The sequence below is a fragment of the Prinia subflava genome, chromosome Z, assembly GCF_021018805.1.
Source record: "Prinia subflava isolate CZ2003 ecotype Zambia chromosome Z, Cam_Psub_1.2, whole genome shotgun sequence".
Classification (NCBI taxonomy): domain Eukaryota; kingdom Metazoa; phylum Chordata; class Aves; order Passeriformes; family Cisticolidae; genus Prinia; species Prinia subflava.
The window spans coordinates 35,530,712-35,556,699 of NC_086283.1; the positions used below are offsets into that span (position 1 = coordinate 35,530,712).

The 25,988-nt window shown below is 37.1% G+C and overlaps 1 protein-coding gene across 4 annotated transcripts in view; it reads left to right on the top strand.

Moving 5' to 3' along the window:
- The window catches only part of PCSK5 (proprotein convertase subtilisin/kexin type 5), a 225,742-nt gene that overhangs the window by 153,882 nt on the left and 45,872 nt on the right, over positions 1-25,988 (top strand). For 3 of the 4 annotated variants that reach the window (XM_063422828.1, XM_063422830.1, XM_063422829.1), the window contains exons 13-20: positions 3,509-3,645; positions 8,550-8,693; positions 10,427-10,529; positions 11,097-11,290; positions 12,732-12,816; positions 14,812-14,909; positions 15,327-15,456; positions 16,517-16,632. In XM_063422828.1, coding sequence (XP_063278898.1) covers positions 3,509-3,645; positions 8,550-8,693; positions 10,427-10,529; positions 11,097-11,290; positions 12,732-12,816; positions 14,812-14,909; positions 15,327-15,456; positions 16,517-16,632 — 1,007 coding nt within the window. Of the gene's footprint in view, positions 1-3,508; positions 3,646-8,549; positions 8,694-10,426; positions 10,530-11,096; positions 11,291-12,731; positions 12,817-14,811; positions 14,910-15,326; positions 15,457-16,516; positions 16,633-18,381; positions 20,522-25,988 lie in introns of those variants that run through there. The other variant, XM_063422831.1, reaches the window with a different exon arrangement.

A 25,988-nucleotide genomic window follows, 5' to 3' on the forward strand; every position in this document is an offset into this window, starting at 1 on the left:
TGGCAATTCATCAGATCATGTACTAAATTTTGTTAATCCATGATAATCTGTGTCATAAGTGTGTCTTTGATAGGAATTTTGACAAATTACAAAATTAAATTCTGGACTGGCTGCATGCTTCATAAAAGAAAGATACTATGTATTTCCTTCTGAAGAAGGAATGTACAGCTGAACATTTGATCATTTCATTCATTTATTTAATAACCCTTAAAGTGAAATCCCTGTATTGCCTTACAGGTTCTTTGATTTGAGTGCATAAACAAAGCAAAGCAAAAGTACTTGGACCATTTTGTATGTCCAAAAGCAGAATCAGTATGTTTCTGCTTTGTTTTTCACTTTCTTTTGACCTGTCTGTAGCTTTTTGACTTCTTAATTGAATCTTTTGTGGAAACACAGTTCATACATTTAAGATTCCAATTAAGACCTTATTTTATAAAATTCAAATTCTTCCTAAGGAAGTAATCATTAAAAAAATAGTCAATTTTCTCAAAAGTTATATTATTACCAGATTTTCCCCATTTCCATGGATGGAAGCTTATGGTTCCAGTCATGGCATATTTTAGGTAGCAGTGTTTTTAAAAATGTGGGATTTTTGTCTCTTCCATTCAAAATTACTCAAAATAATTATTAAAATGGAAATCTGACAAAAATTTAAAATTCCAAAACAAGACACACCTAATTGTACAAAAAGTAGTATGGAAAATATCAGACCAATTACAGTAAAAATAAAGAGAAACTCATGTTTCTAGTGTATATGAATAGGAGCTGAGTGAATACAGAATTTGTAATTGCTCAGTACTTGTGTAATACTAATACCAATAATAATACTAATAATTTACTTGCCATAACAATGGCAAAGTTAAGTACTGGTGCCTTGTTGCATTAATAGCATGCTTAGAAAGTAGTAGATTAGCTATCAGAAAACAACACTATGGCAATTTGAATAGCAGTTAGAAATAGCCTACATGACTTAAATTGAACATACTTACATGCAAATTGTGGATAATGACTGTGTGATAATTTCTGTTGTTTCAGTAAATGGTATGTGCCATGCCTTTATGAGATATTCTGTATTCATTTCTGATTCTGTAAATCATCAACTGATTTAACAGTGACATGAGACAAGCCTGTTCTGCTACCAAAATATATGCTTCCCAAAAATGGGGAAAGGTAGCCCAAACTCAGTGTCAAGTTGAACACAAGGCAGCAGTGCCCTGGCAGCCAGGAGGGCCAAGCCTGTCCTGGGGGGCATCAGGGACAGCATCACCAGCTGGGCAAGGGAGGGGATTGTCCTGCTCTGCTCTGAGCTGGGGCAGCCTCACCTCGAGAGCTGGGGGCAGATTTGGGTGCCACAATATAAGAAAGATATAAAGCTGTTAGAGAGTGTCCAAAGGAGTCTGCAAAGATGGTGAAGGGTCTGAAAGGAAAGCCACACATGGAGCAGCTGAAGTCACTTGTCATACTTAGCCTGGAGGACACTAAGGGGAGACCTCATCACAGTCTGTGTCTTCCTTATGAGGGGAAGCCAAGGAACACGCACCAATCTGCTCCCTGGTGACAGGATCTGAGGCAAAGCCCTGGAGTTGCGTCAGGGGAGTTAGACTGCATATTAGGAAAAGTTTTTTCATCCAGGGATGGAATGAGCAGTTGGGCACTGGAACAGCCTCCCCAGTGAAGCGGTCACAGCACCAAGCCTGACAGAGTCAAGAATTGTTTGGACAGCACTGTCAGAGATATTGTGTAACTCTTGGGGCTATCCTGTATAGTGCCAGGAGTTGGATTTTGATGATCCTTCCCAGGATACTCTATGATTCTGTCATGTTATGTTTGAAATGAAAGCATGAAAATCAGGTTTTGGCTGATTTTCCCTATGATGAGCCCTATAAGTGCATCAGTCATTTAAGTCTGTATAGTTTCTATTGCAAGAAGTGTAGGACACACAGTACCTGACCTCATGCCTCTGGCTGACCTAAGCTTCCAGAAAGAACTATGGCATTTTATTCCTATCCAATGTGGCAATTTTCACCAGGAATGTAGCTACACAAGGATCTGGTTTTCCTGTTTGCTGAACTTCACAACCTTTTGAGAATAAAGCTTGAAATTGGCTTAGAAAAGAACAGATTCACATGAATTCAAATATAACTTTTATGTTGTCTAATGCTAGGTTTTTCTCTGTTTTATGGAAAAGCATTTTCAATCTGTTGGATTTTCTACTGTAGAGATTCTTGCCTTTTAAAAGTATTTAGTCACAGCTATTACCAGTGGAGTTTTCAAATAAAGATCAAATTAAAATAGTGATAAATATTACACATACATACATATATGTACATACGTACGTACTTTGTGAATTTTTTGAAGTTGAGCTGTGTGATTATTTCGAGGCAACAGTCCTACTTAGAGTGCTCTTCTCATCAATAGTTTTGGGGTACCAAGCAACACTGTGACTACTAAATAAAAGTGCAAATTCTCTTGTGTTTTATCACCTGCCAGGAAGGGTCCCCTTCTCACAGGGGGTCACAATCATATTGCATTATCTGAAATGGGTCCCCCTATACTAGAAATTGTCATAATCCGGGCCTAATTTTTAATGTCTTCACCCACAACCTAAGTAATTAAATTATGGTAATGGTATTGGTATTGGTTTGGTGAAACCATCAGATGCTGTTAGTCTCCCAGTTTTACCCAAACTGAATTCTGTGAAGTGCTTGAAGAGGGTGATACCTTGGTTGTTCGAGGATTGAGGCCAGTGTCTTATTATGTATTACTTCCTCACAAGAAGTAATGTATTGAATCACTATTGTCTTAATAGTTTTTATTGGGTTAAACCCCTTTTAACTATTCCAATCCAAAGCAAAAGATAAATATTATTGAAATTTTCCAGGTTACATGTTATTTGTATTTACATCATGCTGTTAAAGCAATGGGATTCATATTATATGCAATTTTTCCAAGACCCACAAATCCTGTTAAATGGTATTAGCAATTATGGTATTTTTGCAATGAATTTGCTTGCCATTCTCGTCTTCATTATAAAAACATGATGGCATGTTTTTGTAACATGCAACAGAGGGACTAATAAGAGACTAGGCCAGCTGAGCTACAGCCCATGGCAGAACAGCAAGAGGTTTAATTGTTTAATATTATTCATTTTTTATGCTTATAAACACTTTGCTTGTTGAATAAACAGTTTTTTCAACTTTTCTCTAAGGAGACTCTTTCCCAGACCTGTTGAGGGAGGGACTGCTTAAGTTTGCCTTCTAGAGAGACTCCATTTGGAGGTTTCCTCCCAGATTTGTCCTAAACTAGGACATAAGACTTTTCCATCAAGCAACAAAGAACTGTTGAATGTGCTTGAAATACATGTGAGAAAACCATCATGAATAAAGTTATGTGACGGTACAGAGGAACAAACTGTCTGATTAGTATATTATTCAAGAGTTTGCACACTCGGAGGCATAGCTCCCCAGGAAAAAAATTCACCTTGAAATAATATCATCATTTGTTTTAGGCTATTTGATCATTCCATGGAAGGATTCAAAAACTGGGAGTTTATGACTACTCACTGCTGGAGTGAAAAAGCAGCTGGTGATTGGATCTTGGAAATCTGTGACACTCCATCTCAGCTGAGAAATTTCAAGACTCCAGGTAGGACTCTAACATTTATTTGGGCTGTGTGAATTCTGAAAAGTGCTTGCTGTTTTCCACCTTTTATTTACAGCTGGAACATCTCACTGGTTTTAGTATCAAGCCATAGATGGAAAGAGCATTATTCTAAATTTATCAATGCACTCTTCATTTTTATGTTAGTGTTATTTACCTTTTAAGATACTTGGTTCACTTTTATTCTGACCTTATTTCTGTGAGTTTTTAGATGATTTTCTCTCAAAAAACTTTAACATACAGATCAGCCTCACTCAATCACTGTTGACAGAATTGACTGAGAATTTTAGTTCTTTATTTCTACTCTACTTTAGCTGCATCATGTTCTGATATCCAGTCTCAACTTCTAAAAAACGGTTCTTTGTCTAGCCATCAAATCTATTGTCTTATTGCCTGACTCACTAGTCTACATAACCTGATTTTAGTTTTTTAGGATAGTAAACCAAAAATCATAAGCCAAAATTTGAAAAGCTTTTACACAATATGTGGTTGATAGTCCCTGATGAAGACCAAGATAAAGTATGATTTTCAAAATTTCTGAGCAGAAAACATCTTCTAGACTCCAGTAACTTTTTACACCATGGCCAGTGTTATTTAAATGTTAACTGTGGAGTCATGTGGTTAACATGAAGCGCAGCATTTTGAAAATCTTCATTATCTTTCCCTAGAGCTCCGAAAGGAAATGCGAACATTGCCAGTGTTTTCAATTTCACTTTATCACCACTGATCACTTCTCACCATGGTTTTCCAGTCATGAAAGGTTCTTAACCAATGTTAAATGCACCACTAAATGAAAAGCAAAGTTTCCAGTACACTAGAAAGGGGTGCTCACTAAATGTGTTTGGAAAAGCAGCCATGGAGTATAACCAAAACTGGTCAGGGATTCAGGAGGAGCTTTTGTGTTCGGGGTTTTTTTAAATTTTCAGTGCTTTAGAATTTGATAGATGGGAGGTATTAAACAGCAAATAAGTAATTTAATTTTAGTCAATTTAAATAAGTAATTTAATTTTAATTTTCTTACTGAAAAGAGACAAAAATCAAGTAATTTCAACTCCATTTTACATTTGTTATTCCTAACACATCCAGGAACATCTGTGGTGCAAAGTACAGGTTAGCGCTTCGCCTTTGTGTGTACTGGAACCCATTCGTTCATCCAAAAGGCATGAAGGACAACCACAGGGAAACAGATTTCAGCTGTTTTCTTTTTCTCTTCCCTTACACACTCCTTGCACTAAAGGTAGCATGGAGCCATTTTGCAAACTTTTAACCTGTGCAATTCTTCAGCTGTATTGTACAGGCCTTTTACATCACCAGGACGGTCTCAAAGTGGCCTGCTACATTTCCAGCTTTACACTTCAAGGCCTGTTCCTGCATACTCCTGCACACTACAACTACATATGTAATTGTATAGGTTTGTTGATTTCAATACGTTATATATACTCTCTCAGTGCTACAGTAGCTAATCTAATGGAACTGATTTCCTTTCCTCCATCAGAACTAAGGCTTAAAGATGCAATTCTGGAAGAAAAGGCACAGTAAGGCTAGGGGACTGGGAGAAAGTAGGTCTGCAAAACTAAGGCATATGGAGAAAGCTGATCTACTGAAAGAATCCTGCTAGAGAGCTTATCCTCTACTTTTTTTAACTACAATGTAAAACACTGCTTGAGACTAGTTTGGTGTTTATGTGCATTTGGTTTACACAAGATGCAGTGTGGTTGTGAATTTGGATCCTGGTTCATTGTATACTGTCTAGTAATGTATCCCCCATCTTTCTAGAGCAGTGGTTGCCCTCTGATGAAAGCTGTCCAGTAACTCTTCTGTTCAAAAAGATTTGGAAGTGCCTGCCATATATTAGTGGTGGATAAATTCAGCTGTATGGGCATATCGGGATTAGTCTCTGCACTGAAGAGAACATGAAGTAAACAAAAGGTGCTTAAATATAATGTATGCCTGGTGCCTCTCCAGTTCATGGTGCCTCTCCAGTTTATCACCATAGCCTGCAGTTTATCACACTGATGTCATCATCATGCCTGTTTCTTGTTTGTGTTCTGTGCATGTGTTTGCTCAGCTCTTGAAAGGTCTTACAATTAAGAGTTGCCATTTTTCTGTAATCAAATTAAAATGAAAGACCCAATGTGTCATCATATCCCTGCATTGGCAAGGTAATGCCACATCTATTACCCGAAAAGAAATGAAGAGTCCAGTTCATAGAAGTAGTGCATGTGATACATTCAATTCTGTAGAGTTTATGAAGTGGATATGTGTTTGCTCTGAAAGGTGATATAGCCTTTCTTCTATAGATAAAACATGGAACCTTTGTTGCACATCCTAAATACAAATGGGGAAAGGGTTATTTAAATGATGGAATCAGCCAAAAATGGGGAAAGAAATATTTTGGCTTAAATGTACATACTTTCTTTATTGATTATAAAAGTGTGCGTGTATGTATATATACTTAGTTATTGAAATATTTTCATTGTGTAAATTAAACCTGCCTTGAGGCAGTCTTCATTTATTTGCTGGCAAGTCACATGAATATTTCTCCTCCATATTTACTGAACCATTCTTAAAAGGCAGCTAATCTCTTGAGAGACCCAATATTATTCCCCTTGCTGCCCTTTTGGATTATGTATGTGTTCAGAGTAACAATCCTTCCTGCAGTGATGTTAGTACAAGATCTTCTGTATGTGTAAAATCCAAACACAATATGGTATGCCTTAGGAGCATCTCTACCTGTGTTTATTTGTGTAGGTTCTTGAAAATACTTTTACCAGTGTTCTGGGAGAAACAGAAAATTTTGGGAAGTTGAGTAAGTTTTGGCTCATAATAAATGAGAATAAAAAGATCTGAATAACTTAGCAAAACACACCTGTTTTTTTAACTGCATCCAAGTGTATTACGGTTTGTATGCTGTAGAAGTGGTTTAAAACACACAAAAAGGCACGGACTGGACATGAAGAAACTGTATCTTTGAAAGGCCTGTAGAGATGACTGTATATCTTGTTAAAAATAATCTCCCTGTGTGACTTCTTTTTTAGAAAGAAAAGTGCCATTAAGGACATAGTTGGAGCAGTCTAAGGAACATCAAGATGTGACTTGATTCCCACATGTCTTTAGAGGAAGAAAATACATGATTTGGGTCTTTTTAATCCAATGGGTCTTTAGGAGTTACATGTCTGTGGTTAGGAAAAGACAAATTGAAAACAAGGACTATCTAGTTTTACAGCCAAGTTAATTAGCCAATAATGGCAGCAGGTGTGGTAGATTCATCAGCAGTTAATTTTTTACATCAAGATCAAATGGCTTTTCAAAGAAAATAATAATTCAGATGTGAACAGTTGAAAGCTACTGTGTGACACAACTGCCGCATGATATAGCCTCTGGTTTGTAGTTTCTACTCAAAAACTGAGTATAGAGCAGAGAAGTTTTCATATGACGTGTAGAAACTTTTGTCTCAGAAAGATTAAATTGGATTGGTGAAAGACATAGAGATAACATATATTCCCATCTTCAGCCCTAGTATAAACTATTTTAAAGAATTTTTTATAATCTCTCAGGTAGTGTATTTGCTTATTGTTGCTTACTGCTGGACGTATGCATGTACAAGCAGACAGATACTTGTCTTTGTCATGTCAGTGAAGGCTACCACATGACATTGGGGAAAATACATAAAATCACTTGTAAAGGTCAAATTAATTTTATTGTACAGATTGAAAAAGTCAAAGTGAACAGTATTTCAAGTTACTGAGTATCATTAAAATTAAGGAAGAGGAAGATTCCTCGAATTCAATTTTGCTTGAAGTATACTACATTATTTTTTTGAGAAGCCTCATACCTGGATTACATTTCTCATTAAGTAATAGCTCTCCTTGCAAAGAATTTTAATCACAGAACAGCCTCCAAAACAGGATCATTCAAATTCTCCCTTCTTCTCTGATTTCTCTTTGTTCTGATGAAAATTTGATGTTTACAATTGATATTCCAGCACAGCTTAACATAACCAAGATAACTGGCTGATACCAAACTTAGGTTGCACCTTTTCAGGCTGGAATGTGGGTTTTTTGCATCTTTACTTTAGGCTTTATTTCAGGCCTGAGTGCTTTTGCTCTTTGTCCAAATTTATTCACCTGGTACTATAGAGAGAAAGGTAGGGACTGAAAGTTCACCCTTTATGTTCTGACAGCATGAACTGATGACTTGATACACGTTTATCTTATTATTCCTCTCAAAAAAAAAACTTGCAGAAAGTCAGGTAATGCTTCAGGTGGAGAGACAGTTTTTTCTGTCTCCACTTAAATATTAAGAGGATAAGATATTAGTGATGACTGCAGAAAGTGCAGTGATATATCTGCCAAATAACTGGCACAAATAAATTAGAAATTATGCTGGTTTGAGGAGGCACTGTTGTTCTTCCATGGAGATTATAAGAGAAGGTTCTTGTTCATCAAATTGTGTCCTAAAAGTCAATGAAATATACTCTTATGTAATGCCTTTTTAAAGTCAGAATTCTGAATACAGCTACTTTGCTAAAAGATCTCAAATAATAATTACTGGACAATTAATAGTGTTCTGAGGGGAAAGTGAAATCCAGAGCAAAACCCCCTTATGCAGTACCATATACATATTCCAGAAAACTGTATGCCCAGATGTTTTGTTTATTGTTTATATTGAGTTCAACCCATGGTGCAAACCTTTGCAATGAAAATACAGGGTAAAAGATCTGATTGAAGAAAATATGCTTTCTCAGCTTATAGTAGAACAACTATTGCACTTATTTGAAAAGCAATGTCTTCCATACTGCTCATAACATTCTTAAAAGTGACATCCTTTTGTAAGACACAGAGAAGAGAAGTAGTTCTGAAAATAGTTTTGTAATACTTAACTTCCAGGCAAATTGAAAGAGTGGTCCTTAGTACTGTATGGAACGTCCATCCAGCCTTACTCACCAAGAAATGATTTTTCCAAAGTGGAAAGAGTGCGCTCTAGTCCAATTGAAGACCCTACAGAAGATTATACAACAGATGACTATTCAGGTGTGTACTTTCATTTACTCTGTTTGTACGTTTAACTGAACCCTTAATGGCTTTAAGTATGACCACTGCGGTAAGAATCTGCATATGTAGAATATTCAGTGAATTGCATTCTTCAGCAGAGATGGGAGGTGCTTTTTTGTAATTGAAAGTTAGGTGTTTGAGTTTGCATGCATAGAGTTACATATTTTTAAGCTACACTTAACATGCTATGAAGAATGCACTGTTTTGCATATAATTATATAAAGCTATATATACTTATGCATATATATACATACGAGAAGAACATTATCTTCTACATCTCTGTTTCTCACTGATGTCTATAGAAGTTTTTCAACCTTATTATTTAATAGAGTTAGATTTTTAGTACTGCAAAATTAGTCAAGTTGGCAGTTTGTCACATGTAAGCCACCATTAGCAGTACCATGTGATGAATCTGAGGTATATCTCTGTCCAGCAGAAAGGAGGACAAGTTCAAGTTAGTATTTTCTGTTATTCCATTCTCCTTTCATAGCGTGAGTCACACGGTCTCTATTTTAGATGGACAGCTGTGTAACTCCATGTTTTGGTACGTAATGAAACACCACTATCTCTACTGTAAAGTCATTAACACTTCATTAACTTTTTAAGTTTTTATATGAAGCAAACTCAGCACATTTAGTCAGGAGAGAGCAGTCACCCTAAAGTTGTAACTTCACCCGTAGTCATTGTTCACCTGCATACAGGCAGGGTGATTGTTTTCTCCTCCCATAGCAGGAAGGACCTATTTGAAAACTGTAAGAACAAAATCATAGAATGTCTTAAGTTGGAACAGATCCACAAGCATTATCAAGTTGAGTTGAGATGGAAGATAGGAATCAGCAAGTACTAGCTGAAGCTTTTGTAGCATGTAGCGGAACAGAGCATCAGGGTCATGGTAGCCCCTTGTAGCAGTTGACATCCACTTGGGAACCAGAGTAGCCACTGATCATGATAATCATAATTTATGTTGTCCTTCTTTTTATAAGTTATTTTGCTAATCATTCCTAATTATGAATTATAGAAGTCTTTGTGCATTTCCAAATCAAACAAGGATGCCATACTTGTCAAAAAAGCTTACCTTTTTTTCTGGATTTTTGAATTCAAGTCAAGCAGGAAGCTTCCCTGTCCAGCCATGCAGGAGCCACTCTGGCAGTCATACTCTCAACATCTGAACAGGACCAAGCCCCTTCACAGCAACACACCCCATACTCACATAATCAGACCAGGTTTCCTCACTAGCTCAACCCTAGTTTTCCCGTAGCAGAGTCACAGACTTCCCAATCCTTAGAACAATTTAACGTTGGTGCAATGACTAAATAAAAAAATAACAAATTGAGCTGAGTGCTTCTGAGGTGGGACCCTGAAAAAGGGAAATCTTGGGCCTTTATACCCCTACCGTTTAGGCATGTGAAAGTCTCAGGGTCTTCAGCTCTTGCTATGTCTCTACCTGCCCAGTCACCTGACTGGTGACATAGGTCCCCATGTTGTTTTTTATGCAACGGGTCTGCACAGCCTCTTGTTTGGAGCTTCTGCCACCCAGAGCTCAATCTTGAGCTCACAGTGCAGGTAGCAAACTGAGCTACCTGTGCTAGACATAGTCCTCAACACAGGGAAACAGAGTAATTGCATTCTGCAATAAAATACTGTGTTTTAAGGTGTCCCTTAAATGAGAAGTTTTAATCCCTTTGTCGCTCTGTATTCTGTTTTTATTACAGGTCCCTGCAATGTAGAATGCAGTAAAGTAGGGTGTGATGGGCCAGGACCAGATCATTGTACTGACTGTCTGCACTATTATTACAAATCTAAAAACAACACAAGGTAAGTGAAAGAGAAAAAAACATTACTTCATTGATTTCTTAGTATATATCTTAACTTCCTTTCCTCTTCTCTTCATTGGAGTCATGGAGTCATTTTCCTCTGATTTTGAAAAATTTTCTTTGCAGTTAAAAAAACCCCAGCCCTAGCTAATCAGAACTTAAAATACAGCTTTGAAAACCCCTTCTCTGATTATATCCCCACCTCTTTTTTTTTTCCATAAGAAGCTTTCTCTCTCTATATATATATGTGTGTGTGTATTTATAGACTCTCATAGCTACTGCAGCTATGAGATGTGATTGAATGAACAAGACAAGAAGAAATGTAGATGGTCAAAAATTATACTGTAGATTGTCTGACAAGACATTTGCTGGTGAGATAGCACATGCAGGGACATAAATGCAAGAGTTGGCTTGATGCAGTACTTTGAAGAGTTATATCTTAGTAAACACATGATCATTAGAAAAGCAACAGTGCATAGAAATACTTCTGCTTTGCAGTCATTGTCCAGGAATGTGGTGGCAGGTTATTTCATTAACAATTCTGCCTTCTCTTCCCTGCTGTCTGCAGGATCTGTGTTTCGACCTGCCCACCTGGTCACTACAATGCAGACAAGAAACGATGTAAAAAATGCTCACCCAATTGTGAAACCTGTTTTGGAGGCCATAATGACCAGTGCCTGACCTGTAAATCTGGCTACTACCTGAATGAAGTAACCAATAGCTGTATTACCAACTGCCCTGATGGGTTTTACCTGGATAAGAGTTAGTATTTCTTGTTGATTTTTTATTGCGGGCTACAGAATTTGATCTGGGGAGGTTGATGGAATGTTTATGAGCAGGAGAAGTGTATGTTTATCTCTTATCCTACTCCTTTCATTAAATTGTTGCCAAGCGTGATCAAGAATGTCCTGAATAATATTCCTTCATTTTAAAAACCATACTTATTACAGGATGTCTTTTCAGCTGGGTGTACCTGGGAGTAACAGTAGCAGAATCAGAGCAGTTCAAGAGCAAGTCAGCTGAAGGACAGAAAAGGTTATCACTACTTGGGAAAGGACAGATAGCACCCATTCTAACCAGGATTTCTCATTCAGCCAGATTATATGGCACCAGAAGTGACGGCTGAGACACTGGCCATGGCCAGTGAACCAGAGCTCTACTAAAAGCAGGCTCTTCAGATGTAACATGATTGCAAATAACATTTCTGGCTGAAAGAGGTTCTGGCTAAGCAAGAGGGTCATCCAGAGGGATGTGACTGCCCAAGAGCAGCAATCCTCAGCTATAAGTATCTGCCTTCAACTTCCTCCTGTGATGGCCAAATAGGCTGTTCATGTTTAATTTCCAACTTTGGCTAACAAAAAGACTTATATTCACACATGCTTAGAACTGCAATGACTTTTATCTTTAAACATTCCTTAGAAGATCAATTTGTTCTCAGGAGCTTTGTTCATCTAGGTACCTAACCTGCTTTCTCCAGCATGAAGATGTGTGTTTGTTTTTTGAGAATTAGTAAAAACAGATCCTACCTTAATTCTTTCATTTTCACTGTGTGAGAACTACAGTAAAGGAAACTCTTTTCCATACAAATTAAGATGGATAGATGAAAATTTAGGATTAAATTGGGAAATCAAGTTTTTATTCTCAGAAGGGTATGTGTCACTGCATGTCAAAAGACAGCAGGGCTGAAGAGAGAGACATTTCTTGAAGAAGGGATCTCTAGAGGTGAAAAGACAGTTGTTAAGTAATTTATGTATTTACTTTGTTAAGATCAGATCTGTTTATGTAGGTGTGTCTTTTAGCACCAAATCAGGAAGACAGGACAGACTGCTTGCACATAAAGGGTAAGACTGCAGGACAGTCTCCAGAACATACAGCAATCATTAGTGCATATAACTGCTATATGAGAAGGTGACTTAAGTCTATATTGTAAATAGTGAATGTAAATTTTAAGTGTTTATGAAAATTTTTAATGGCCTCAAAACATATTTTTATTAGGTGCAACTATAAGTTCTAATGAAAATACTGTAAACCATTCTATATTTGATGGAAAAAGCTAATGATAGGCAGAATTTTGCTGTTTTAGTCTAGCTTGATGTTGATGTCAAACTGGAAAGTAGTAAGTCATGCAATAATATATTCATACAATTTTATCAAACAAAACTGACCAACGTTTTCTGGGCTGTTTTCTTTTTTTCTCTTGTAGATAAGATTGTTTGTCGAAAGTGTAGTGAAAACTGCAAGGCCTGTGTTGAATTCCAAATCTGCACGGAATGCAGACATGGCCTAAGGTAAGGAAACTACAGATGTCTCTCAACATAGTATCTGAAGAGATAGACAAGGCCGTAGATACACAGTGGAAAAGATCAGACAGCTATTTAATCTTGCATGGCCCTCATTTCATCTGTTCCCATGTCGTTTAGTGACAGTGATCCTGTGAGCCAATTTGGGTGTCAACAGATTTTTAGAAGGGCTTTCATTTCAGGTACTGTAAAAGCCGCAGTCATGTGAAAAGCTGGCTTCTTCAATTTTTGCTCTACAGTCTGTCAGTCAAGGATTGTTTTAGAAGTAGAGCTAATGAATCGTATTAGTCTTTCTGATTCATTCACGTGGTAGTTAGAAATTATTTTCTTATCTTTATTGTACTTCTTCAAGTATCCAGTCATTCTCTTACCTCAAGTACCTGAGGCTCAATTCAATTATATATGATCAGTACGGTGATCATACATTTTAAACAGCAGGGGATATCTTTTGCTTCAGAGGGGAACTTAATTATTCTTGAAAATAATAGGTAAAACATACAAAGCAGCACTACACATTTCAAGCTCCTTTATAAAGAATGACCATTTGATCCAAGTAACAAAGGTCAAAAGTCTTATTCGTGACAGACTGTATGCTGGTTTAGCGCCAAAAAAAAAAAAATGAGGTCGGTATTCAATATCTGTAGATATTCTTTTGAATACAAGTATTAACACTGAGGTTTCATGTTCCATTAAAGTGGATTTTCATCTCTTAGTAAAAGTTGAATGTCTGCTTCTAGAACATCAATAGCCGGATTTCTTTATTTAAATTGAAATATTAAAAAAAAAATTTAAAACCTAACCTTCATGTTTTCTTGGGCAATTTTAGCAAATGGAGAATCATTTTTGACAACATTTTTTAAAAATGTGTGGGTATACCACATATTTTGAGTCTTTCAGGACATGCATTTATATTCCTTAGTTGTTCTGTACTTTCTGCATTTCTTGGCAAAAGGAACCAATGAGCAGGGTCTTCCTTAAGTGGCTCTTAAGAGACCTGGATTCCAGATCTGCTCCATTACTGGTCCATTAAATAAACTTGGGCAGATTATTTTCCCATCTGTAAAAACACGATAATGCTATGTGCATTGTAAAGCTGTTTGAGGTGTGTCACTGAGGAAAAACAAGAGAAAAGCAGGGGCTTTGAAGTTTTGTTGAATTGCTAGTTTATTTTCTAAACTGAGACTGAATACACTCTTGAAAATTTTCAGTGGTGCTGAACTTATTTGGCTGTTGCTGGATGCAATCTGCAAAAACATGGTTAGCACTCAGAGTGGGAAACCCCAGAGCTGATGAGCATTTTTAGAGAAAGTGCTATATTGCATGAGTCCTGAGGTTCCACAGAAGATGGTACATGTAGCAGAGCAGTCCTAGTTAAAAACAAAAAAAAATTCAAACAAACAAACAAAACTCAAACCCCAACAAGCTGCTATACACACCATATAACTTGAAAGCAATAAACAACTACTTCAGTACATGAAAATGTGACTCTTTATGCTATTTCTTTTCCACTGTTACTCGCATTTTTGTGTTCTTGCAAAAGTGCCTGCAGGCAGAATACCTCCCTCTGTAATCTCAACAAATCTCACAAGCCACACAGAACTGGCATTCAGTTAACAAGTCCCTTAGTATTTTTTTTTTAATGCTGACCCTGTGCCAAATTCCTTGTGGATAATTGCATTTTACATGCCTGAATTTTTAGTACTGCTTGTCATTGTTAAGTTTTTGTCTGTCCTTTATTACTTGGTAATATTTACAAAGAGTTTGTAAGCAGCTTCTTTACTTCACCACGGGCAAAACTGCTTTGCATTCCCTCTTTAAGTGGTTGGGGCCTTTAAATTTATGAAATATGACCAGTGAAGGAAGCTAGTGAATTATAAAATATGGGTTGTTCTTTGATTAAAAGAGAATTACTGAATTGTGAACGATCTTGTTGTGCTCTGTTGCCATTTTCTGCCCTGTGCTTTTTTTTCCTTTTTATAATAGTTTACATGGCACCAGATGTGCTATCCGCTGTGAAGAAGGGAAATATCATAATGGCAGAGAATGTGAACCATGCCACCGTTCCTGTGCAACATGTGCAGGTACCCCACTAACATTTGTCTGCATAATTTTAATTCCTGTATGATTTCACCTCTGATTTTTTTCCACTATATCACAGTTGCTTTATATCATGATTGTTTACATATGAATCCTTCATTCTCGTAGTAGCTTTTAATTACCTCTTAAATATGGCAGACTTCTTTCAGCTAGCATAGAAGTCTAGGTTTTTAATTGAAAGAGTTCATATATTCCTCTTTTTAAATTTTCATAGAACTTACTATGATTTCCAGTAATGCCTTCCATTTTCTTCCAGGGACAGAATAATAACTGGTAGATTTTGTGGGATTTTTGTAACTGCAGCCATTTATTTCAGAAAAAGATACACTGAAATGATGTAATTGTTGATGTAATTGTTTTTTTTAAGTACCTACCTTCTAACAATTTCACTTTGGACTAAGGTGCTGGAGTAGATGCCTGTATAAACTGCACACAGGGTTACTTTATGGAAGATGGAAGATGTGTGCAGTCCTGTAGTAGTGGTTATTACCTTGATCACTCCACTGAAAGCGGATACAAAAGCTGCAAAAGGTATGATCAGTGGCTGATATACCTGATATTTAAAAGTATATTAGCTATAACTGTGTTGGAAATGATCATACTTATTAGAAGATAAAACACAGTTGACTTCAAAACATACAAAACCCCCTTAATGCTAAGTAAATTAAGGAGAAGATATTATTTTTTATTATTATTAATAACAATAGTAATGATAATATGTGATTTATATTCATAAAAGTAAATAAAAGTATTTTTTCTGGTATATATGTCTGACCTTCATTTTAAAACAGCCTGTAGTGCACATGTAAGTAGATTTGCATAGAAGTGTAAAATTTACAGATCTGACAGAGAATCTGCATTTCTAAATCAAAATAATCAAACTACGAGTTTTTTCATTGCAAGTTAATTACTATTTATAAAGACCATTTCAGTTCTTCCACTGCATATTCACAAACAGCATAGATATATTCTAAACTACTGTCCAGAACAGCCTATCTGACTCAAGTGTACAAATGGCTGGATAAATCTTGAACGAAGTTGTGCTGTGCAAGGAAGGAACAATTTTTCTATTCCATACTTTGTTGAACAAATATAATTTATTTCCCTTTGGAATCATTTACTACTGACTCAGATCTAAGTTCAGCGCAGAAAGGGAATCACCATGTGTTTCGGTGTATTCCACATAAAAATACAATCCATATGTAATGAAAAGATGATGGAGCAAGATGGGTTATGAAGGGACTGGGCATCACATCAGTCATTTCTATCTTGTAGCTTTAGTTTATGCTTTTCTGGCACATGTATGCACCATCAGCTTGATACTTTTGCTGATTATTTATGTATAGTTCCAAATCACTAGAATAATGCAGCCATGTAGTAAAAACTCTGGAATAAAAATTTGTTGATGGAAAGAAGCAGGACTGAATTGCAGGGGTAGTCAATAATTTATTATCATAATTAGTAGTAGTAATATTATAGTACCTTGTACCTCTAGAAAGAACAAGCTAGTCCTTTGCAATACAAAAGAGGTCTCCTAGGAAGTCTTATATTTGGTGAGGCCAGAAGACCAACTCCTGCCATTGTCTTTCAGATGCGATCCCAGCTGTTTGGATTGCAGTGGCCAAGGAGACAGAAACTGTACAAGCTGTCCAAGTGGCTATAACCTAGACACTGGTGTCTGTGTCATTGGAACAGTATGCAAGGACGGTGAGTGCAAGTCTCTGAAAAGATCCATTTTATCACTGCCAGCTTCTTCTTTTACATATATTGGATTGGTTTGGCCTGCTTTTCTTCTTGAGTAAAATCTATCTCACTTTTTAAATTTTTCAGATGTATGAAAAAGAGAAATTTACATTTGCATGTGTTAGCAAGATCAGTCACATCCACTTTACCTGAATTTTCCTAAAATAGTTCTTCCCCTTGCCAACAACTTACTTTTTCTTCCTTAGCATTTGTTCAAAAGCTGTTGCTTTCAACAGATTTTTATATGAGGACCCTAGAGTACTATTAATAGAATTACATTTATCTATCTCGCCACTTTGAACTGTGAAAATGCTGGTAAGTAAAAATGATTTAAAGCACCTGCAGGATTGCTTGACTTGTGTGAAAGAGTAGTGAGAAAAAAAGGATTCTGAAATAAGGAACGTGCAATTTAGGGTGGAGATTTGAACTTCCTCCAAATTCTCTGTGGCAACCAAGATAGCCTTCTTACTGCATATGACTGGCCTAATTATTCACTAATATTAATTCATTTTAAATGTCACAATTACAGTGACACTTAGATAACATTGTGCTTCCCTAAAAATGTTACTGCGTGAGTTACTTGTAAATAGAGCCCAACAAGTACAATCCAATAGGAAAATCATATCAGAACAAAGTCTGGGAAGATACTTGACATCAGATACAGAAAAAGCTAACGGTAACTCTTGGGTCCAGCTTGTTTCTAGTGGATTTACTGAGTTAAAGGAGACTTTAAAAAGAAAAAAGAAAGAGCACAGATGTGAGTCTCTTTCTGTGAACCTTTTCACTTCCTGTTGGAATATAGGCTTCCAAACTTTGAAAAGTATCATGTTCATTGTAAAGTTACATAGCAGATGTTGGTAAACTAGTCATGAGCCCTTTTCATGTCTGGACATTGGAAGCATTATTGTCTAAAACAAGTCCAGAAGAGGACAGATACAGATAGACAAATGAAGTGTAATGGTGATACGGTATTTTAATTGATTTCTGCAATGCAAACGTTTGCAATACCGGTTTGGTCTTTAATATGGCTGGATAAATCCATCTTCATTTGTACATGTGCAGCTTAATCACATACACTGTAGCTCCCGAGGGTGAGAACACCCCATCCCAGTACTACCACCATTCTTCCAACTGCAGCTCTCAGGGAAGGGCAGCACATGGATGTTCAGGCCTTCAGACAGCTGCAATACACCATGCTGGGTCACACCACATGGCACATGCTCTCAGCAGTCTAGGGTAACAAGGAAAGTCCAGGAAGGTTTGGGGTTTTTTTCTATTAATTTACAGAAGAAAGAGTCTCATTTCAATGCCTTACAATCAACTCACTCTACAGGATTTGCATTTCCGTTGAAAATATTTTACTCTTTTTCTGTGGTTTGATTGTTTTATTCTTTTAATTAATAAAAATTGAGAGCAAATTCCTTTGCTGTAAATATCACTGTATTCTAATTATTCTCTTTCTAATCTTTTTTTCCTTTTCATAAATGGATACCAATCATTCCCTGTTGGACCACACAATATCTCTTCCTGAAAAAAAAATGCTGTTGACTGAAATTCCTTTTGACGGACCAAATTTCCTACTTGCTACCTGCTCCTGAATGGTCTCTTCAACCAAATCTGCATGTCTGACCAATTAAACCTTCCTCCATTGTACACGCCGTACTCTCCAAACCTTCAACCTCCCCTCCTTCTCTTGCTGCTACCCTCTGGAAGCCACGGAAGAGTCCTGGGCCGAGGGAGGATTCTGTATGCTGGTGAAAAAGAACAATCTGTGCCAGAGGAAAGTGCTTCAGCAGTTGTGTTGCAGAACATGTAAACAAAAGGGGTGACCTGACACCTCCCAGCATCCTCCTCCTCCTGTAGACTTACAGATTAATCCATATTACTGAAAAAGGAAAAAAAAAAAAAAAGAAAAAGAAAGCAAGCCACCTTTCTCCCTCTCCCCACTCTTTGTCTGGGGAGATGGCGAACTGTTTCTTGGGACTTAAATGGAAAAACTACAACACGCCTACCTTTCATAACTGGGTGTCTAGAGCTGAGCATCCAGGATTGCAGAGTCAGTATTGTGTGACCAAAGCATTTGATGCCAAAATTAACATTTAACTCTTGATTTGATTTCCTGTCAACCTTAGGATTATTCCTGTTTTTTGAAGGTTCTTTTTCTTCCCTTCTTTCCTGCTTCTTTCCACTTCAAGATGTTTAAAGAGTGTTTCAAGAATACAACACAAGTTTACATGGATTAAAACTAAACAATACAAAAAATATTGCATTAGTCTTTTTTTGTGCTGTAGGTATTGACAGGGGGAACTTGAGTTCCTGAGGGGATCAGAAACATCATTAGTGCAGGACTAAGTTCTGCCCCTTTTGTAACATTATTTTAAAAAATGGAAAGTGAATATTTCTGCACACATTTCTTTCTTCCTCTGCTGTATGCTGGTTTTTGTATCACATGCGGTATGTATATATGTTTGCCCAAAATGTGGTTTTGGTCATATAGATTTCATTTTTAGACCAGTGGCTTATTAACAGATATGCTAGGATTTTTATTTTATTTTTTTAAATTGTCAAAGCTATTTCAAATAAACATAAACCCATTGTTCCTGTAGTGGACAAATTTAGAATATACTACTTCTCTTGATTTGCATAAGTGAGAGTAATGTATATGCTCAGAAGTCAGAAAACATTGCTAACATGTAAGAAATATTCATAAATTATTGTTGTCTTGTAATGTTCATTTAAAAAGGGGATATTATCATACAGATATGTGGAACTATTTCATAGTGCCCATATGTAGATGCCAGTGTGACATTATATAAGACAGGATGTGTTTACAGGACTGGATTTATAATTGTGCCAAATACACCTCCAGGAAAAATTGCATGTAGGGCAATAAATCAGTGGTTCTCTTGGTGCTGTGATGGGCCTGAATCTGCTTTTAACTGCTCACAATAGAATTTTCAGCAGGAATAGTTCTGCTAAAGCCAATGGAGTTACTTCACTGTAAAATGGTACTGAGTGATAAGAGAAGTGGCCCCAGCCTCACACTTGGTCTACCCAGGCACATGACTGCCAGAACAAATTTCTATTTAATTTGTCTACTTCAGCTTCACTCAGCATACTGTTCAAAAGACAGTAATTTCACAGAAAACAGAAAATTGAACTTCAAAGATACTGTTTACTGGGGATAGTACTTAAAACATGCAAAGTGTCTTTCTCAGTTAGCTTTCCAGGACATACAAACAGAAAATGGATTTCAGCTGTTTAAGCATGTAAATCCTGGAAAATAAAGGGGATCAAAAATGTCTGTGGATGTTTTACAAATTAAAACATTTAGAGGTAATGGCCTCTCTAGCAGAGAGCAGATAAACTATTTCAGCCAGGTTCAGTATGAGAAGAGTGCAGTCAAGCTCCTTTGGTGCCCATTACAAATTTCCTGATAAACATTCAAATTTGTGCTAGTTTAACTACTAGTCTGTTACTGCCTCATTTCTCAGTATAGCGTGTTTAAATAGAACATAATGCTTTCAAAGTTTAAGTTAATATTCTATATGTTATATATAAATATATATTCACTATTGAGATTTAATTATGTAATGGATTGTAAAGAATCTGTTTGGATACTTACAAATGTCTCTAACACTATTATAGAGAAGAAATTAATAACTTTGTTTTCTTTAAAAAAATCTGACATTGTTATAACGAAATTCATTTTTACTGAAAAAAATACTGTACATGTGTAAAATGTTCAGTTGTTATTTGTAAAATAGGGTAGTTCTGTTGTAATTGATACTGGCCAAAATCAATGTTATTCCATATTTTATTTTTTCTATTAAATTAACCTAAATTCCTGTTCTTTTGGTCTGGAAAAACATGTTGATCCATATGTTAAGCATCTTTGTTAAAGGGCGTAGGTAGCTCTCTGGTATCGATCTCTTAGATACCTGGGTGTTTAATTTTATTACAGATTTCTTTTAGATTAAGTGATGGAATTTATGATTGCAGAAATACCTGGTTTACGTGGAGATTACCTTTTGTGTAGTAACAGTACAGTCATATCTGAACCCTAGTGGGTAACAGCGTTGACTTCCTCTGATCTGTAAGAGTTTGTGATGGGTCTAATCTGTTGTGTGTTCAGGATTAAAAAGCAAAGTTTGTAACTACCTATTGGCTCAGGCAGTTAAGCAGGAAGGTTTCATCTTTGCAGTCAGACAGAGTGGCCGTCTGCACAGTGTTGTGTCAGTGTCTGTTCACATACTCGCCTGCTGTGCAGCTTGGATCACAGCCACAGAGTGCCCCCTGAACAGCGCCCATCTGGCCTTGCCAGACCAAAAGGGCTCTGTCCAGTCTCCCGTGTAACCCCTGCAAGGTGAGCTCCTTCACTGGCATGAGCTGATGCTTTTGTTCATTTACCACTTCATCCCACAGCCTGAGTGGAGAGCAAAATGGCACTTTATCCAAGGAATCATATATTCAGATGACATTCTATGCACATTTGAGGCTGTGTAAAGAATTTCCTGAAAACAAAACCACCACTTTTTGGCTTTAGACATCTCTTTGTCACTGACCTGTTTTGACCTGGCTTCAAAACAAGGAGTTAGTCATCATTCCCACAGTTTCTGTGCCAGTCCCCAGAAGCATGCCTATGTGGCATGGCACATTCATAGCAGTAGCTTGGTGAGACCACACCTGGAAAAAAAGTTGCCTACAGTCTTCTATGAAGAACTGCTTGTTTCAGCTCCTATCTCACCTCAATCTTCCAAATGACAGAGAAGTAAGGACAAATCTATGTTTTAGGCTGAAAACCGGAATTTTCTGGTGTCAGCTCTTAGATCATCTCTGTTTGTTGTGCCTTAATAGCTGGTGTCAGAGACATGCAAAATTTGTAAGCAGCCTATAGCTAGTACTCATACTAGAGGATCACTGCAGCAACAGGATTGCAATTGAAAGAAGCTAGTTTGTTCCCAGCTGCAGAGTTTTCTTAGGTGATTGCTCCTCCCTCTCTGATTCCATGATGAGTAGTTTGATGTGTTCAGTATTTGACACTGTTGATGACACACAGAAACAATATAGACCATTTCAGAAAGATCAGAAACTACTAAGTATAAACAAAATAATAATTTTCCCTGTGTCAGGAAAGACTGTGTATGACATCAGTTTAAATCTGTTCATTGATTTCATTTTATTTATACCACAAGTCAAAAAGCAGTGACAAATTGAAGATGCTATTATAGTTAGAATGTAGTATTTCCCAGTTTATATTTGTCTAGGAGAACCCATGATTTAAATGCAAATTTGACATACATATAGACCTTTCCTTCACTAAAAGTCCTGAAATAAAGACAACTGTGGTCAAAAAGCAATAAAAAAGTAGTCATACATGCTAAAAAAGTTTGCTATGCAGAACATCCTGCAGAAGCTTGTTGTGGGGGGATGTCATTTTATGTTTCCTTTTTAACAATGGAGTTCCTCTCTTACTCCCTTTTTAGCTGCAGCTCTCCACCTCAACCACACACCAGTACTGTAGGATGAGGTGCCAAAAGAGGTCAGTGGAAATCCTGTGCTTCTGACGAACAGCTCCTGGGACATTTGGCTTTGCCCCTACCTACCCCACACACACACTTGTATTCCCTGCCTCCTCCTGGAGAGGCATTGCAAACTTCCCCTCTGTGAAGTACACTATTTTCTAGTAAAGATTACCGTGTGAGACCTGACATAGTACCCTAGTCTCTGTTGTGATTGCAGCTTTACAATGTCGTGTCAAATTCCTTGCAACTGAATCTGTTGTGTAATAGCAGGGTGCTGCTTGTGCCTCATTGTCAGATTGTAAAAGGTTTGACAGAGGTATGGGTAAACCTATGTGCAGAACATCCACTAGATGGGTGAGCTATCTACCCAGCAATTTCACCCATCACTAAATGCAAGTTACAACTGTTGATGACCAAGTTAATTCTCTTAATAGCTGTCTCTTAGTTTTTAATGAATATATTTAATGAACTGAATGGTTGTAAGAAGGCCTATTATAAATTCAAGATTCCTGTAAAGACATGTAAGAGATTGCTTGTATGAGTCAAAGCTTTTAATTTGCAGTGCAACTTGCTGAACAATAACTTGTCTATGATCCATTACCATGCCTTATATTTATATTGGATATGCCATTGTATGGCTGTCTTTGGTACAGAATGAACCAAGAAAAGTTTTGCCATTAGATGTTTGGATATTTTAAGCAAGCATTAAAAAAGCTTTACAGCATACCCTAGTCAAGTTTTCATCAACAGGAAACTGATGCACACCTTGCATGACCTTTTTCAGAATAGGGAATTTCAATAATGAAAAGAAGGGTTGAAAATACATTTTTGATGAGCATTTTCCTTACTAGGGAAACAAAAATTCTGTTTAACGTAATTTTAATTACATGTCTTACTTAAACTAACTTGTAAGATTTCTATTTTTTATTGAAATTGTTTATTATCTGATTATTTACTACCACCTGTCTTGATGCTCTGTTTGGGCTTAAATCCTCCTCACTAGAAAGAATTAAAGAGTTGTGAGTGTAGAGTCCCTAAGAACAAACTAAGGCTCTGAACCTTAGTATAGCATTCAGTCAGTGGAAGTGCAACCAACACCCACATTTCCATCACTGGTTCCAGACCAATGAGCAAAGAGGATTTGGACGTGTCAAAGACCTTGGACTTTCTGTGATTTCTCAGATCACAGTAACATGAAGTATTACTGGAAAAATTGTTCTGATATCCTCAGGATAAAGCCAGAGAGACTGCAATAATGTTCACCTGCTGTGCAAGTCTACCAGATAAAAGCTCAGAGTTAATATTTAGCACCTGAGCTGTGCTTGAAGTTATCCTGAAGGACTTCCTTTCTCAATTATAAAGCAGTGTCTGTGCATAAAAACAGAATTTTCACTTTTAGAATAGGAGTTGTAGTCAAAGGAAAACATATTAAGGGGAGGAAGCTCTGAGTATTTTTAAAAAATAATTCCAGTAAGCAGCAAATGCAGATGCAACAAATGCAGACTCAACAAATGCTGCATCAAAGGCTAGTCTTTGTTGGGTTTTGGCAGCAAATAGCTGAGCAGGTTATGTATTTGCTGCCAAAGATGACGAGGGAAGCTTAGAAGAATGACCCTCATACAATCATCTATTGGTTTTTCTGAGTGTTTGGGGGATGGATTTGTTGAAGGTGTTCTGGGAAACCAGCAACACTTTTCAAAGCAAAAACCACTCAACCATCAGAAAGCACAGTAGAGAGCAATGGGGTGATTGAGTACCCATTTTTCCAATCAGCCTGCCAGTGGGAAGCCAGAACACTTGTGAGTAGTGAGTACTTATTTACCCAAGGAGAATTAATGGCTCTACCATGCAAATTCAACACTAACACTGAATGTTTACTGGAGCATGACTAATGTGATTTAATTATAATTCAGATAATACTGCATAACTTCTTGATTTACAGTTGTCCTTGGCCTGCCCACTGCTTTCCTCCTGATGCCTGCAGATGTTCTTTGACATGTGGGTTGGAAGGAAAGTCTAGCTTCTGATTGCCAGTCCGCACAGATCAGGGTGCTGTCAGCTGTCGTGCTCATGACTATGCTAAAGGACCATTCTGTGGTTAAAACCACAAATATAACTCAAATATTCTTTTCCAAATAAAGTAGCCCCTTTTCTTGTGACAAGAGCAAGGCGATACAAAAATGAAATTTTTGTAAATGTTTGTCTTGCTGTGTCTGCCTTTAGCACAGCCTCTCTGAACACTTTCAAGGCTAAAAGGAGGCTTCAAAATTAGTTCCTGCTGCTAAACAGTGTCACAAAGCCTCTCTGCAGCTGTATGTAGAATTAGAGGAGCTGTATCATCAACATGGAATATATGATTGCTAAAGAGACTGTAATCTATAATCATAAAAAAATTATCCAGAGGTGCTTATGGTGGAGACCAGGAACCAGGGGAGATTTCAAGCAAGGAAAGATCACCAGTGTAAATGTAATGAGGAGGCTGAAAGGTGGGAATAAAATTTAGGCTTTTATACCACTCATTAGAAGATTTAATTTGATCTGCTCCTTAATTCCAAGGATACTTGTATCTTTATGGAAGGTTTCTTTCAGTCTTTAATATGTCTTCATCTCTGAAAATTACACAGAATTTGCGTCTGATTAATAGTATAAATCTATGTTATTACATCTTGGGACAATAGTTAGCCTGCTAAAATCTGCCCAGTTATCAGCAGATCTCTGTTCATATCCTGATTAAGTTGAAGATGTCCAGCATGAGCAGCCTGTGCAGGAATTTCTTAGCCTAAGATGGGTGACACCACTGAAATACTGCCCCAAAACATCCAGCTCTTCCCACTTCAGGTTTATGGCTATTCAAATTAGACTACAGAAATCCTGCAGGGGTCAGGGAAGGATCTGTGTATACAAAGTATGTGCTCTGCGCTTTATAACAGAGGAGAGACACACTGTTGTTACCTTGATTGCCTCTGATGTGTGTTTTCCGCCAGCACTGAAAGACTCTTTCTTTAATGTACTCCATGTGCTGATAACATCAGCTTTGCTCAAAGCATACTACATTTGGTTTTTGTATTTCACAAACAGCTACCTCGCTTTCCAAACCAATACTGTCAGCACTGTGTGATAATTTTCAGTCAGGTTCAGGTGTTTCAGTTCCACTCCTCTTTAGAAGATTCTCAGCTACTGATTTTTATGAAGAATGGGAAGCTTAAAAACACAAAACAGAAAAATTTCCAGTTGGAAAACTCAAGAAATGGAGAGGTTGAGTGTATTTTTTTCTGCTGTGAGTCCAAAATTTTGAGAGTGCTGTGGTATTTCTTCCTCCTTCAGCAAGAGAAAAGGGTACAAACCAAAGCTTTATTGACACAGATCCACGGAGATTGTTCCATTTCCCTTCCCCCCTTCTTGTGGGGCTGTCAAATTTCAGGCTATAAGTGAGCAGAACACCTTGCCAGGCTCTGAAATAGCTGCTTACACAGGCAAGGCGAGACCCCATGAACCCAGCCAGCTTATGCTTCCAGGCATCCACACAGTTAGTACAAATGGAGTTTTAAACCAAATTCTTTAAATGCCTAAAAAATTAGTTGAAATGGAGATTTAAGGGTGTTTTTTTAAAAAAGTCTGGGGTCTCTTTGTGCCCACTAAGTACTGCTGAGGGCTCTGGATCTTGAATGGGTTTCTAACAACAGTTGTATTAATACTACGTAGAAATGGGGGGAGAAGTATACATTGTAAAGGGGAAGGGAAAATCTCTTTGTGTTAGAAATAAATAAGGCATCTTTGGCAAATGTGAATGTTTTT